This window comes from Montipora foliosa, chromosome 2, assembly GCF_036669935.1.
Source record: "Montipora foliosa isolate CH-2021 chromosome 2, ASM3666993v2, whole genome shotgun sequence".
Classification (NCBI taxonomy): Eukaryota; Metazoa; Cnidaria; class Anthozoa; order Scleractinia; family Acroporidae; genus Montipora; species Montipora foliosa.
Window position 1 is genome coordinate 59,264,146 of NC_090870.1, and position 15,000 is coordinate 59,279,145.

Below are 15,000 nucleotides of genomic sequence, written 5' to 3' on the forward strand. Positions count from 1 at the left end.
TAAAAATCTGTCAACTTATCTCCTTACAAAGAAATGGTTAAAAACTTCTAAGAGTTACAATTTGAGTTAATTAGCCTGCGTGGCAACTTATTTCCGGTTATCGTGTACACGATAACCGGAAAGACGTCTGCCACGCAGACTAAGGGCCTGTTTACATGGAAGCCGAAAAAAAAGTTCATATGAACAGGCTTCCATGTAAACAGGCCCTTAATGTGAGTACGCCGACCAATTAAATGTTTAACATCTTAGCATAGTTTGTTTCAAAATACATTGCCAATCAAAAATCTCTTAGCAGTCAAAATAAATTACAAAGAGTAAATTTCCCACACATTGTTTTAAAATTGTGCGACGTGCTTCTTTTTCTTATTTACCCCGATAAATAACGCTGTATGTGGAATGCAAAATTAAAATTAATGTTCGATCTCCGCCATAGGGCCAAACAATTTAAAAATTAAATTCAAAATTAACAAAATAAGTGAAAACACCCTTCAATCCAAATGATTCAAGTTGCTTTGTAATGTGTGACTTTTCAGTTCGAGTCGAGTTTCTTTAAGAAAGAATGAGACCAACTGAAGCCTGGGAAGCTTGTTTCTTTCTCGTTGCACCAAATAAGCGAACACGAGACGAGATTCCACCGCTGGGTAAATTATATGCAACGCTTAACTTTTACAAGGAACTTTCGCAAGTCGTGATCGAAGCAGGAACTGGAGGCGAAAGGATAAAAAGGGATTTAAAAAATTTTCCTGTCTATTCGTGTTTGGCTGCCTTCATTTTTAGTGTCTAACTTGCAAAAATTTACTTAGCAGTACTCATGTGTTGAAATTTTTCTTAGATTCTCACAAAATGACTCACTATCTACCTAAACGCACAAAACCTTTTACCTCTTGCATTGCAACAATCTACTTTGACATATATCAAGATAAATAGCAATGTTTCGTAGTTTTCATTTGTGCAACAACGACAAGAGAGCATTCACAGCTATAATTATCATATTTGATGGCTCGAGTACCTGTAAAAACGAGAAAGGTGGATCAAAACAGTTTCAACACTTCTAAGACACCTTCTCTAGAACGAATGACGCTACAACACTATATCACCTAACAACAATTTCATGGTACCATATGAAACACCGATTATTTCCAAAAAGATGTGGTCATTATTGTGGCGTAATAAGTTACCTTGGCAACGAGAAAGCTTCGCAAAACACCTATATTTTGGATTTAGTTGTTCATATCTCAAACACGAACTCTGTGACCCCCTTATTATTTCTGAAAAGTGATCAGAAAGCCGAAAGCCAAGATGAAACTTTCTCCAAAATTCTGTACTGCAGAATCAGAGCCACCTTTAAAAAATCACGGAATTAAAATGGCTCTGAATCCTCGGTACAGAATTTTTTAAACCTTGCAGGAAGTTTCATCCTGCCCTTCTGACTACTTTTCAGAAACACAAAATGGGGGTCACGAGTCCGTTTTTGAGATACGAGCAACTAAAGACAAAATAAAGGGTGTTTTAACAGGCTTGCCCGTTGCCACGGTGGCATAATACGTCACAATAATGACTGCATCTTGTTCAGCGATAATTGGTGTTTCATATGGTACCATAATTTTTGCTTACGTACGATACAGCGTTGTAGTGCCGATCCTTCTAATAGGGGCGTTGCTTGAAAGCAATGAAACTGGTTTGAGTCACTTTAAAGGGGCTAGGTCACGCAATTTTAGGCAATTTCAGCACTGATCGAATGATCATAGAATTAACTAAAATATCAAAATAACTGTTCAAAACTATAGAAGAACTCTAACAAAACACAGGGAAGCCATGAAGGGACATGGATGGACAAAACTGGAGAGGATTGAAATGGATTGAATTTGGATAAATTTGAAAAACGTCGGCCCACCTTTTATCAAATTTATATCAGTCTATATCAAAATGTCATTTACACAGCTGGAAAATCATTCTCAGTTGTTATGTGGCCGTGATTTTGCAAATGAAAGACTCTTGCTCTGCCAATTTGACGTTTAGAGCTCATAATTAACAAAATTACCTAAAATAGCGTGACCTAGCCCCTTTAAATCGAGGAATCACAGCGCTCTTTCTTCGAGTGAAAAAAAAAGGCATTTCGACTTTGCATGACAGCGTAAAACAGCTATATAATGAAGCAATAAGCAAAATCACCCAAAGCCACTTTAGAACCTTCCTTTTTTTCACTATTCAAAAAATTGGGTCAAATTTCATGTATTAAAATTCAGGGGACCTAAGCTATGGCATGTTTTTCTTTTCAAGGTATAAGTATACAAAATAAAAAACGAGCTACATGCGTAAAAATGCAGGAAGCTTCACTCTTATCTTCGTTGATCCATTTTCCCCGTTTATCCATAAGGTGCCCCTATCTTTTTGTCCAATTAACCATATCGCAGTACTAGCACAAATATAATCCTTACCTATCTCAGCCTTAAACTATTACAAATAGCACTTTCATGTTTACACATTTTGCTCACACTCTCTTCATTACGAAGACATCTCATGTTCAATGCGTGGGGACTGCGTGAACGCCATTATATTTGGAACTGTTGTTGCAGCTGCATCTGGTCACCACTAATTTCATGCTCGTTGCTGCATTTCCATTCCCTGTTGGTAGTAGGGATGTTGCGGTGGGGGTCTCCTCTTACGACCTGGCAGTGTCTTGGCTGGTTTCTGGGCCTCTTTGTGCGGATTACTGCTTGGTGTGTAGCGAGCGCACAGGAACACCATGAGCGCGACGATCACAGCAAAGGCAATAGTACCAAGCAATATCGCCCACCAATACTTCTCAACTGTTTCCTTGAGGCCTGATGAAAAGTAGCAAATACTTTAAACGATCTTAGACACGAAGACGTATTATAAAAGGGGTTGCTTCACGCTCTGCTTTTGTTCGAATTCATTCAAACACAACTCATTACCCAAGATGGCGATCAACTAACAGCAACACTGATACGAAATCCCCGATGTTTCCAGCGCGAGAAAAAGGGATGGGGGATTAACAACAACAACAACGACAACAGGTAACATATAAAAAAACATCAAGGACATATTGCCATGACGGGCTTTTTATTGCACAAATTATCACAAAGATCTGACTATGTTACTACGGTTGATTGACCAGCCGGACGTGCATCTACGCCTTTTATAAGGGGATCTCTGCAGATTTCATTCTTTACATTGTTCCTTTAACATTGGAGTTTGCTTTCAGAAAACACTGTTATTTGAAAAAGGTAAAATACCTCGTTAAACCTAGTTAAATCTCTAATTTTAAGCCTTTTAGCTTTGACAACGAGCCAATGAATGGGTGGCGGCAATAGGGGCTAATGATGTCATACATCCTTTGTAAAAATTTCAAAGGATCATTGCTCAGAGATTATCAGGTATAGCGAGTTCAAACTTTCAGAGAGAGCTCGTTATTCAATGCACTTTCAGTATTCAGTACTTCGTTCTCGGCTGACTAAATATAAAACGACAGCCTTCTGCGCCAATGAGGCAACAAATGCAAACGAAGAAAATCCACGTGTGTGTTTTCGTGTTTAAAGCTGTGACACTACTTGACGATTTGAGGAAAATACAAACAAAACGAAAAAAAGTTAAGAACATGTATACAGAGAGTCCCCTTTGATAAACAGGAAACTGGATCAAGTCTCTTTTTGAACGAGTAGCGGATCAGTAATATCACAATGCAAGAATGCAAATTTCATTGTATAGGTAATTACCACTTGATGGCCTAGAAAAAAAACACATTACACTGGTAAAGCCTTATTTTCAGTGTAATCTACTGAAAAGCACGATAAAAATCTTTTAATAACCATGTAGCTCATTTCAGAATATTTCTCAAACATGCAGAACAAAAATTACAAGAAAAAGTATTTTTGTTTCATATATACCTTCACCAGTAAAGATTTTTGTCGTGAGTCGGATTAAGGGACCATGTGCGTCGACCCGACGGCACACTGCAAACACATCACAGTACCCATTCATGTTATCACAAGGTGTTCCTGGAACAAGCTTTAGGCCTTTCAGTTCTGGTGGGAACTGCAAAAAAAAAAACAACAACAACAAAAAACTTAAAAATGCAATCAGTACCGGGGGAGAAACTATTTGTGTTGATAAAATTTCACGTTTTTGACGTGAAAGGAGTGGTCCACTCTATTTTTACCTTTTTAGTGTGTGCACTTAATTAATATGATAATGTATACTGATGAATAAATGCAGGCATTTCAATATCATTTTGAGTAGGTGTCTACTCAATTGAGAATGACCGTTTTTATAGTAGAGACGTCTAATACGTCTGGACGACTTTCAGCAATTTAATTTAATCCCATATAAAGACGGGCAAGAGACCAATTATACGTCTGGATAAACTAAATCCTTTAGTGCATTTTTGAAGACGCACTAAACGATGTAGTTCGTCTAGAGATGTAGTTCGTCATGAGAGGCAGTGTGGCCCAGTGGTTAGGGCGCTTGCCTTGAGATCTGGAGATTCTGAGACCCATTCTGACCACTAGTTGAATTTGATCATGGTAGTCCCTCGTGCAACTTCCCAACTGCACTTGTAAATAGCCAACTGGTTTGCCTCCGGCCAGTCAGGATTCTTCACAGTTGTTGTTGTTCTGTTCCGTCGTTTCGTTGTGTTTCATTGGCCCTGAAAAGCCCTTATGGGGAGTGGTCAATTAAGTATGTATTGTATTGTATTAATGAATCTCTCGCCCGTCTTTATACATATTTGACGTCTCTAGTATAAAAACGGCCAATAGGCAGATGTGGTAATAAGGCGGCTGTAAGGTTGCGCCTTGTCTGTAGTCAAATGCTGACTGTCATGTCCAGAGGAATGTATGTCCTCTTCCGGTATCACTTTTAGTGTGTTGACTTTCTCTTTAGCCGTAGTGTTGTCCATCATGAAAATTTCGGGCCACTTGCTGTGTGCATCAAGCTCCACCATAAGCATCTTCCCCTTAACAGGCCCCCGGAAAATCCACATGAAGCCTCTGCCAGAGAAGGTCGGGAAACTCCCAACCATGCAGAGGTGACAGGGCTGGATTGTTTGCAGCTTCCTAACACCCAACACAATTTCAGACAGTGCTTTCCATTTCTTTGTCACAATTTGGCCACCGAACATACCCACAAGACACTCCCTTCATTTTGACCATACTGATGTGCCCTTCATGAAGTGTTTCCAGAACTCTCTCTCTCTCTCAATCTGGCTGGCACAATTACTCTACTGCTACATCAGGATTCCATTATGGAGTAAGATTTCGCTGCTATGATGAGCATAAGGGATGAGGTTGGGGTGGACTTTCACTGCCGTCTACCAGCCTGCCTCCACAAGTTCAAGAACACAAGACAGAACAGGGTCTCTCCTTGTTTGCAGCCTTAGTTCTTGTTCAGTCACAGGAAGGGTCTCAATTACAGAGGCATGAAACATCTCCACTTCATCCAGTTTGTCAGCAGGTGCTTGAGGTCGGGGCACACAAGAGAGCCCATTGCAGTTAGCATGCTACTTGGTCCCTCTGAACTCAATATTGTACATAAAGGCACCCAAGAACAGACACCAGCGCTGAATCCAAGCTGCTGCAGTAATGGGTACTGCTTTCCTCGGGTCCATGATGAATTTCAGGGGTTGATGATCTGTAACCAGGGTGAAGTGGGGTAGTTTTGAAACTTCTTCACACCCCACGCCAAAGACAAGGCCTCATTCTCTATCTGTGAGTACTTTTTCTCGGTCTCTAACAACATGCGGGATGCGTAAGAAATGGGTCTTTCTTGTCTAGGAGGTGTGACAGGACTGCACCAAGGCCATAATGAGGAGCTATCAGAAGCTAGTACCAGAGGCAGATCAGGATCATAATGTACCAGGACTTTATCTTGAAGCAGCATATCTTTCACTTTGTTGAAGCTAGCATCTTCCTCAGCTTCCCAGGACCACTTTGCCTCCTTCAGCAATAGTGGACGGAGTGGAGCTAGGTGAGTCACCTAATCAGGCAAGAATTTGGAATAGTACTGGCCAAGTTCTTCAAGGTGGCTACATAGTGATTAACTGACTCACTAGGATACCTTGCTCGGTTTATAGAACTCGTACCTGGCTACCAGCATTGATTTTTCGGGTTTCAGTTGTTTTTGAAGTTTCTCCACGATCACCTCATACGTGACTGCATCCTCTTTTAGCAACGCCGGAGCCACCAGGTCTTTAGCTAGTAATGTTGATAAGTCTCTGCTGGACGATTTGTCACAAGAACTCCCTTCTTTGCTTTACCATTGGAAACTCTCTTTGCAAGGAAATAAAAGTCCAGTTGATCGGTGTAGGACTCCCATTCCGTTCCCACCACATATTTTGTCGCTTTGCCGATTTCCACTCGTACGCTGCCCTTTGCCCGGCATTTTCCTGTCGTGTAGGCCCAAATCCTAACCTAATTCATCCACCGCCTGTGCTTGATCAAAACAATCCCAAAAAACTTTGTTGCCAGTTGTGATGTATTCACAATAAACCAAACAAACTATCAAAATGGCGGAACCAAGAATTTAATGAATAACAAAAACCTCGTATATGTCCATATATGATGGGTAACATGACACACAATGTACAGAGAACTCAAGGGAAAACCTAAAACCAATAGTGATCAGGCTGGAACGCTAACAAAGACTTAATCCCAAATAGTGCAAACAGGTCAAATTGTCCCCTTGTACGAATGTGTTTACTAAGGATTTTGAGATCTTGGAAACTTTGTCACACTGATCAACTGAGCTAAAGAAGTAGCTCATGTGGTATCAATATTTTCGCTGAAGAAAATATTTCAATTCATTCATTAAAATAACTATTATTGTATCATACCAATGCCAGCTTGCTTGAGGGAGTACACACCCCATCTTGCTTGCAACACAAGTCACAAAGTTCAGAATTGACAGTACAGGAACATGATTCCATGTTATACTTTGCACACACTGACACCGAGCATTGCCCAGCATAGCACACACGCCGGCCTTGGTCACACAATGTCTCATTTCGCACAGGTTCAGGGGTATTGCAACTGAAGGACAAGCCACTGCAAGTTTGGTTTTTAGTGCAATCTGTTGATTTGGAACAAATTCTGTCGCGACCGGCATATCTGCATTGTTCTGTACAACAAGGACCTGAAACACATAAATGTACCCAACAAAAATGTTGTTAGCCTGCATATTTTTTAGTAACATAAAATATTGTACAAGAAGGGATTAAACATGCAAGACCAACAATTTCTTCAACACTGTGAGAATCTTTTCGAAAAAGGGAATATCAATGCTGGAAATATATACTGTACTAATTTTTCTTCCTTAATAGGACATGATATATTCAGTCCGTAAGCCTGCTTTCTCACTCTTTTAAAGTGCATTGAGTGACTACATGTATTTTAAAATAGAAAAATACTGTGCACTCTCAATTTATGAATAGGTTGTAAATCAAAACAAATAAAAAGTACATGTACACAGTCAAGACATTAATTTGATGTCCAGGTATTGTCTGACTACAATTTGAAATTGACTTGACAATAATTGAATTTTCATCAGACGATGACGAATGCAAACAGAATAATTTCCAGTCTTAACCCACTGGCACCTGAACCACCATGGGCTGCCCCTGTTGACGAGCCATTAAGTCCAACTCCAAAGTCAATGGGCAAAATGGGGACTTTTGTTTTTGAGTGCACGCTAACCCATTGACACATGAACCACCCTGGACTGCCTCAATTGACGAGTGACATCATCTGGTGATAGACAGAGTAAAATCTATCAAGTCCAACTCCCAGGAGTCAATGGGTTAACAAGCCTTTAATACCACATCATGTCTCAAACCCACCTAATAATTTCAAATACGTGTACAGTAACAATACCGGTGTTCTTCTCACCGATAGCGAAAGCTTGAAGCTTGCCAGACTGTATATTGGTGAATAAACTGACAGTCATTCAAGCTCCCTTACCAGTGCTACCACCATGGTGCCCTCCTGGAGTGAAAACCTAATACTGACCTTGGCTTGGGCTACATAATATACCAGGCTCCAATACCAGCTTGCACGCACGATCCCTGCCAGCTGGAATGCAACATTTTTCCGTACAAGTATTTTCATCACCACAGTCACACTGTTCATTTTCCTCCACAATCTTGTTTCCACAAATGGGTTCATCGCCCTTTTTAAAGCAACCACTGTACTTCGGACGCTTGAAGTCAACATTCTTTTTGATCTGATCTTTGCTACACTTTGAGAATCTATCATTGTTGGCTCTGACACCAGATGTTGCTTTGTCAAACATGATGTAATTTCCTTCAAGACCTCCAGGAACACAATCAGAATTACCGGAGGGATCATGCTTTAAAAGAAATTAAACACACACACATCAATCTACAAATGAACAAGCTAAAGTTGACATGATGAATTGTGGAGCTGATAAGTTTTTCCAAGCAGTCGCTAGATAGTCCTCAGGGATTTAATATAATTTACTTGCGGCAAAATACACAGATCTGATGCAAACCAAAAATTCAATGTCTCAAAACACAATACCAGCACCAGGCCCAAAGTAATATTATGGGTTTTTTTATTAGTACGTATTAATACTTTTTATCCCTATCCTAAATAAAAGAGTGGCAAATGTAATAGAAGGGATCTTAAATCTGCTGGAAAATGGTTTCTTTAATTTGGATGCAAAGAATGCAGAAAACCTATGGAGAAAAGATCAGCCTGTCCGAGCTTTTGAAATTGAGGTCACTGAGAAACTAAGAAATTAAATCTTCAAATTCATTCGTATTTTTTATTTAAATAATCACAAAATACTATTTAATCACTTTCACCACAACAGAGAAACAGGCTGTGGTGGGGGTCGCACAACAGAGCGAGGTTCCAAATTAAGTGCGCCCTTTTTTACCCTCCCAACCATGATATAGCACAGAAGACTGACCACAACACCGGGAACTACATGCCCTACTCTTTGCAACAAGTGTGTGGGTTCTTTTATGCCCCACAGGAACACTGAAGGGTTGTGAGACGGGGCCTACGGTTTTTCGTCCATATCTGAGAAGACTAGAGAGTCTAACCATTTGCGGACGTAATTACAAAGGCAGCACTTTCTCCTCAGTTATTTAAAGACCCTGAGTGTTGGTCTGGCCGGAGTTGAACTCACAACCTCCCGCATGAAATCCAGGTGCTCAACCAACTGTGCCTCCAGTGCGCGACACCAGTGAACCTTATAGTATTTTGAACACAGTTACATTGATGACAAGAAAAGGCTCAATATCCTTTGCAAGGGGATAAAATGTTGCCCCACCATTATGACTTGCACTAGACATTTTCAAGACATACATTCGCAGCCACATAACCTACCTGTTGTAAGTATGAGACATGGTTGACTCTGACTAAACTTAACCATAGCAAAAAATGTAATTCTTGGTGTTACAATAAATAATTAATAATTTATTATTCTACGAGGGCACACTGGATATGAAGTGATAGATAACTCGCTGAGTTGGATTATAATCATTTTATATCCAGCAATTAAGCCTGACCAGTGGAATAATTGTTTTATTAAAAACTCCAGGATCAACAACTCTTCCATGTTGATTTTATTTATCTGCCTTGGTCAATTCCGGTCCAAAACGGCTTTTGACAGCCATTTTTTCTCAGCATTTCAGGTCGCTTCATTGATGACACATTCCTTGACCATATCAGGTAGAGCAGGTATATGAACTATAACCTGCATCCGGTGAGCCAACGAAAATGCTGGAAATCTGATATCTGTACTTCAGTTTTTAATAATAATCATTATTTTTACAGTAGATTTCAAAAAAACATTTTGACAGATGGTTTGTAAAGTCCGTTTTAAATTACCAAAGTTTGCTTTGAGCTTGGGAATTTTATTACGTAAATGTCAATCAAAATAATGGCAAACTTTAATGAAACAAACCTGGGAATTTTACACCAAACTTTGTGGGAATGTGGTGAAGTTTGTTGACATCGGTTACCCCCACAGTAGTCCTCACCACTGAAAACTTATCACAAAAATGCATTGTCCGTGCAAGCTGCTACATACTGGAGAAGACAATAATTGTCAATTTCAAGAGTCAGTGATTCCTGTGGAAGAACGCTAAATTTCTTCTTTCTTATTTTGAGATGGTCCTTTCCATTCTAATTAACCATGCAGCTTTCAATAATTTGTTGCCGAACAAAACTTGGAATTGCCTTTCCTTGCATGCTGAAGGCACTCATTTACTTCGCCGCATTCCCACAAAGTTTGGTGAGAAATTCCCAAGTTTATTTCAAAGTTTGCCATTTGATTGACAGTTATGTAATGAAATTCCCAAGTTCAAAGCGAACTTTGGAAATTTAAGACAAACATTGCACCCTGCTTGTCAAAAATTTTGTGAAATCCACTGTAACTTCATTTTGTTAATTGTAATAAGTAGCCCTGAATTCCCTGAGTTTGAGCTAAGTGTTGGTTGCATCAATCTAGTATTGTCTTGGAAGTAATAGTAAGTCATGAAACCAAATAAAAACAAAACTACCACAAATTGCTGCTTTAATTAAGTAGTTCAGGAGAACACACTTTAACACCTAAATTGATCAAACTGCTTTTAAACTTTCTTAAAACTGAGGAGATGAATGTTGATGTGGTGCTTCTGTACATTGATCTTTCATAGAACATGGCTTTTCTTTAACAATTAAATGTAATGACCTATTCAGACTCTCTGTCTACCAAGATGCACCACGTGCAGACACAGGGGGCACTTTAAGGCTGACATCAACCATACCAAGGCCGAGAGTTAGAGTCATAATAATAATAATAATAATAATAATAATAATAATAATAATAATAATAATAATAATAATAATATCTGACCTGCTAATTGTCCTTTCTCGCAGTCTGAGAATGAATTTCTAAGGGCGCAGCTCAACGAGCTTGGACCAAAGGAGCTGTGCAGCCGGCTAGGCGCTTGGCCCCTCAAGACGACCCATGTATGACTTCAGAGCAGATGGAATAGGCTGGGAGTCGATTTTAAGGAGGGAGGAAAATGGAAGTACCCCGAGAAAAACCCTCAGAGTCAGATTGAGATTGACTGAAACTACACATATGACCCGAGCCAGAGTTGAACCCGGGTCACAGAGGTGGGAGACGTGGTTGATGACCACTAAACCACCCTGACTCCCCTATCGATCTCAGACATCAGTGGACAAGGGCTTTTTTCTTCAGCCCACTTCATGGACTGTTGGTTTCAGTCTGCGGTTAAAAAGTTCTGATCATGGTTTCGGAAATACCAATCATGTGACACTATTCCTCGGTTCTTTCGACGCACGCAAAAAGAAAGAAACCTGAAGCAAGGCTGTTGCCTAACAGGAGCCCGGTAGCCTGGGGCTCCCAAAGAATAGCTCTGGGCGCCTTAATTTTTCACAGCAACACCTTTCACTTCATATGTTGGGCTCCTAAGTTCTCAGTGTTTAGCTCTGAGGGCCCCCTTAAAATTTTCTTTGGCAGCAGCCTTGGCCTGAAGTATATTTTCCACCTGCTTGCACTAATGTGTCTATTATACCGCTTCTTACTTCCTTGCATGAAGGTGCAGTGGCCTCATGGTTAGTGTGCTCAACTCAGAGTGAGTGGTCTGGGTTCAGGTCCTGGCCAGGGGCATTGTGTTGTGTTCTTGGGCAAGACACTTTACTCTCACAGTGCCTCTCTCCACTCAGGTGTATAAATGGGTACGGGGAGAATTTAATGCTGGGGGTAGCCCTGCGATGGACTAGCATCCCATCCAGGGGGGAGTGGGAATACCCCTAGTTGCTTCATGCTACAGAAACCGGGATAAGCTCCAGCCCAATGGGCCACTTGGCTCGCAAGCAGACTTTACCTTGTTTCCTCGGACAAGGCTTCTCCAAGGTAATGGCTTCGGCTGGTTTTACTCGCCGTCAACATCATTTCGCACTTTTCTCTTCAAGGAGAGCAACAGAAAATGCTGTCATGTGACCGGCATTTTCGAAATCGCAGAGCCACAAAAAATGTTGTCACATGATCAGTATTTTTAACCGCAGACTTAAATCAACGGCCCATGAAGTGGGCTGAAAGAAAGCCCTTGTCCATGGACATGTGAGATCGATCGTAAATGCAAAGAACTGTTAAACTGTAGTATGACAGGACAATTAACTCAAACACATTAACAATGTAGTTTTCTTATTTCATGATACTCTAAAGAACAACTCAGTTTCTAGTCGAACTTTAAGTTAGTACACCATACAACTTTAACATGTTTTCAGGCTCAGATAAATCACAAAAAAGGGGACCATTTAGCCTCAGCCCCAAAATTAGTTGTGCTCATTAGAAAAATTATTGTAACCCATCTGTGTCAATGAATATTACTAATTTCTGTCCAATATTTTAATTTTTTCAACCTGCAACATTTCCTGCTGGTCATACCTATAAATACCTTTCATAAGAGGAAATACTAATCAATGACGCAAGCACATCAGAAGCATGCTCAATGAAATATGAACTACAAAGACAAAATGTCTGCAAGTGGGTGTTGATTGCCCTGTCACCCGCAGCATTAACTTTTCCACCTGTATGTCATAACCCTTTCAAGTCCTAACGGTGCAGCAATGCACATATCTAGTTCACTTATTCATCAAATTTGTTTTACTTAGTGCTAAAGTATAAATAATACACCACAAAAAACACCCACAAGAAATATTTTCAAGACAATATAGGCGCTTAGATACATACCTCAGATCCAAACCCATGTCCAAGCTCGTGGACGAAAGTAATTTCGGAAATTCTCGGTGGGGTAAATCGTCCGTACAAAGTCATTGTGACAGTTCCAGTATTGTAACTTCTTTTTCTGCCTCCTCCATAATCGGAAAATTTATCGCAGATTCCTCCTGCTCGCCCTTCATTACTCGAACCAATCCACGCAAGGCCTAAAATTCCTCCTTCAAAATCGCGATTAGTAAATAAGAAAGCCTCGCAAACTGTGTCATGATTCATGCTTGAAAAATAATCCAATAATGTATCAACGCCGACGTTTGAGTCTTTAACTTGGGCTGGGAGACCACTGGGCAAAGGATCGGTTTTATTGAACACAACAACAGTGCTAACGCGAAATGTTATACCTTTGGGAAAATAGTAATCCGAGTTGTTGAACGCGTTCATATATATTATCTGTGCTGCTTGTACCTGCTTGACTAGCTGCAGGATGGCATTTGTTTTACCACCAAATAACTCAGTGAAAAAATTATCAGCGTAAAGACCAAGCGTGCAGGCATTTTTCTCGAGCTCTTCTGGAGTTTGCCTTCGGACGCGGCTTCCCTCGTTCTTTGAAGAGCGGCGGACTCGTTCAGGATGCATGTCGGCTGGAATTCGTTGTTTGATGTCGGCGTAAGCGTGATTATATTCAAGGTCTGTATCTTTGTAAATAACTGAGGGGAAGTCCTGCTTTTCATCAAAGTACCACGAGGAAGGGTCGACGTAATAGTTTTCTGTTCCACTCAATATTTTCCCGTGGAATCCATCTTTCTTGTCGATAACACCATAGACATCAGAATTGGTAGCGCCCTCAACATACCCCCTCACAATGGCATCTCGATCAAACGGGAAAGGCTTTCCATCTCCAGATAGGATTTTAGCATCCCCTGTAAATATTTCTCTGTCAGGTCGCAAGTTCAGGCGATGAAATTTTCCGAAAGCAGAGAAAGCGAAGTTTGCATCGCTACTACTTTCAACGGCTCTGCGGTGTACACTGTGAAGAGAGTCAATGTCGTAGTAGAGTGGCTCGTAGTGCTTGATAAATTTTCCTAGCTGTCTCCCGACAGCAGCCTCAGATCGAAAGGCAACGGTCAATAGAAAGAAAACAACAAAACTAAATTTAACGACCATGGTGCTTGCAAACGAACAGTCAAAGGAGTTGCAATATCAGTCTGTAGGCCCCCACCCATATACCCATGAAAAAAGGACGCGGTGGTCACGCTTCTGATATTTTCGGAAATTTACGAGTGATCCCGAAATATTCCGACTTTCAAATTTCAAGATGGCGGCCGAGTTCAGTGGGACGCTCTTCCGAAAATCTAAAGCTTATCGGTTAAGTGCATGCGGTAAGTTGAAATGAGAGTGGCTCAATTGGGTCTCAATCACTTTAGTATTAATAATGGTGTTTTTTGGATAGTTTGCAAAAGGCATATCTACACCACGACAAACGGGAAAACGTTCTCAAGATGGAGAATGGGTCAGATAGCAGGATTATCCGCCCTAGTTAGGAGTCACCGTCCTGTCCTCTTTTTCAACTTAAGCAGACTGGCTGGAGGAGTAGCTGATTCCAATGAAGGTAACATTATATTCTTCTTTTCCGGTATCTGCAGGTCACAGGTCACAAGTCATTGTTTAACCAAAACAGAAAGTTTTTAGGCCTAAGGTTAGCTTTTATGAATGTTTAGGTACTGTCTGTATTGGTAAAACAATGACCAGCAGCCTGTGACCTGTGGCCTGTAAAAAATACCAGCGGGAAAGAGAAAGGGCCAATTCTTGGTTTGCGCTCATGTGGTTAGATGGCCATGTTGGTTTACAAAACAAAAGCAAAAGGTTGCTCGTATTTTGCATAATAGTATAGCTATTGTTCAGTACACCAACATGCTTGTCAGTGATTTCAGGTGCAAGCCAGGGATAACTTGTTCAATCCTGAGAGTGAGTATTTGACTCTGTCTAACGCCAGACAATTTTAATCGTCAATGGGGTACACTTCAGGGATGAATGGGTAAAGTCACGCCAATTCCATGTTGCTTTTTGCCAGCGTTTCAAATGCTTAATTTCACTGCGCAGCCTTAATTTTTTCCTACTCACTGCTTGTTTATGGCCCAATCAAGCTCAATCTGCTCATTTCCCTCCTGAGACATTTGTCAGGCATTTGTCCTAAACATTAACCCTTGTCCCATTAACCCTTTGACGCTTAAACAAGGGTTGTCCAATACACACGAACTGAGTCGG

The 15,000-nt window shown here is 40.6% G+C and overlaps 2 protein-coding genes across 2 annotated transcripts in view; one reads left to right on the forward strand and one right to left on the reverse strand.

Annotated features, from left to right (window-relative positions):
• Positions 1 to 13,948, reverse strand: part of LOC137993697 (disintegrin and metalloproteinase domain-containing protein 10-like) — a 14,531-nt gene extending 583 nt beyond the window's left edge. Inside the window, exons 1-5 of the mRNA XM_068839672.1 lie at positions 12,751 to 13,948; positions 8,022 to 8,361; positions 6,851 to 7,149; positions 3,909 to 4,056; positions 1 to 2,825 (exon numbers count right to left, since the gene is read on the reverse strand). The exon at positions 1 to 2,825 is cut by the window's left edge and continues 583 nt beyond it. Of these exons, the coding sequence (XP_068695773.1) occupies positions 2,599 to 2,825; positions 3,909 to 4,056; positions 6,851 to 7,149; positions 8,022 to 8,361; positions 12,751 to 13,899 (2,163 nt within the window). The 5' untranslated portion in view covers positions 13,900 to 13,948 and the 3' untranslated portion in view covers positions 1 to 2,598. The remainder of the gene's footprint in view (positions 2,826 to 3,908; positions 4,057 to 6,850; positions 7,150 to 8,021; positions 8,362 to 12,750) is intronic.
• Positions 13,949 to 14,021: 73 nt separating this feature from the next.
• The window catches only part of LOC137993698 (xaa-Pro aminopeptidase 3-like), a 29,971-nt gene continuing 28,992 nt past the window's right edge, over positions 14,022 to 15,000 (forward strand). The window contains exons 1-2 of the mRNA XM_068839673.1: positions 14,022 to 14,114; positions 14,186 to 14,344. Coding sequence (XP_068695774.1) covers positions 14,051 to 14,114; positions 14,186 to 14,344 — 223 coding nt within the window. The 5' untranslated portion in view covers positions 14,022 to 14,050. The remainder of the gene's footprint in view (positions 14,115 to 14,185; positions 14,345 to 15,000) is intronic.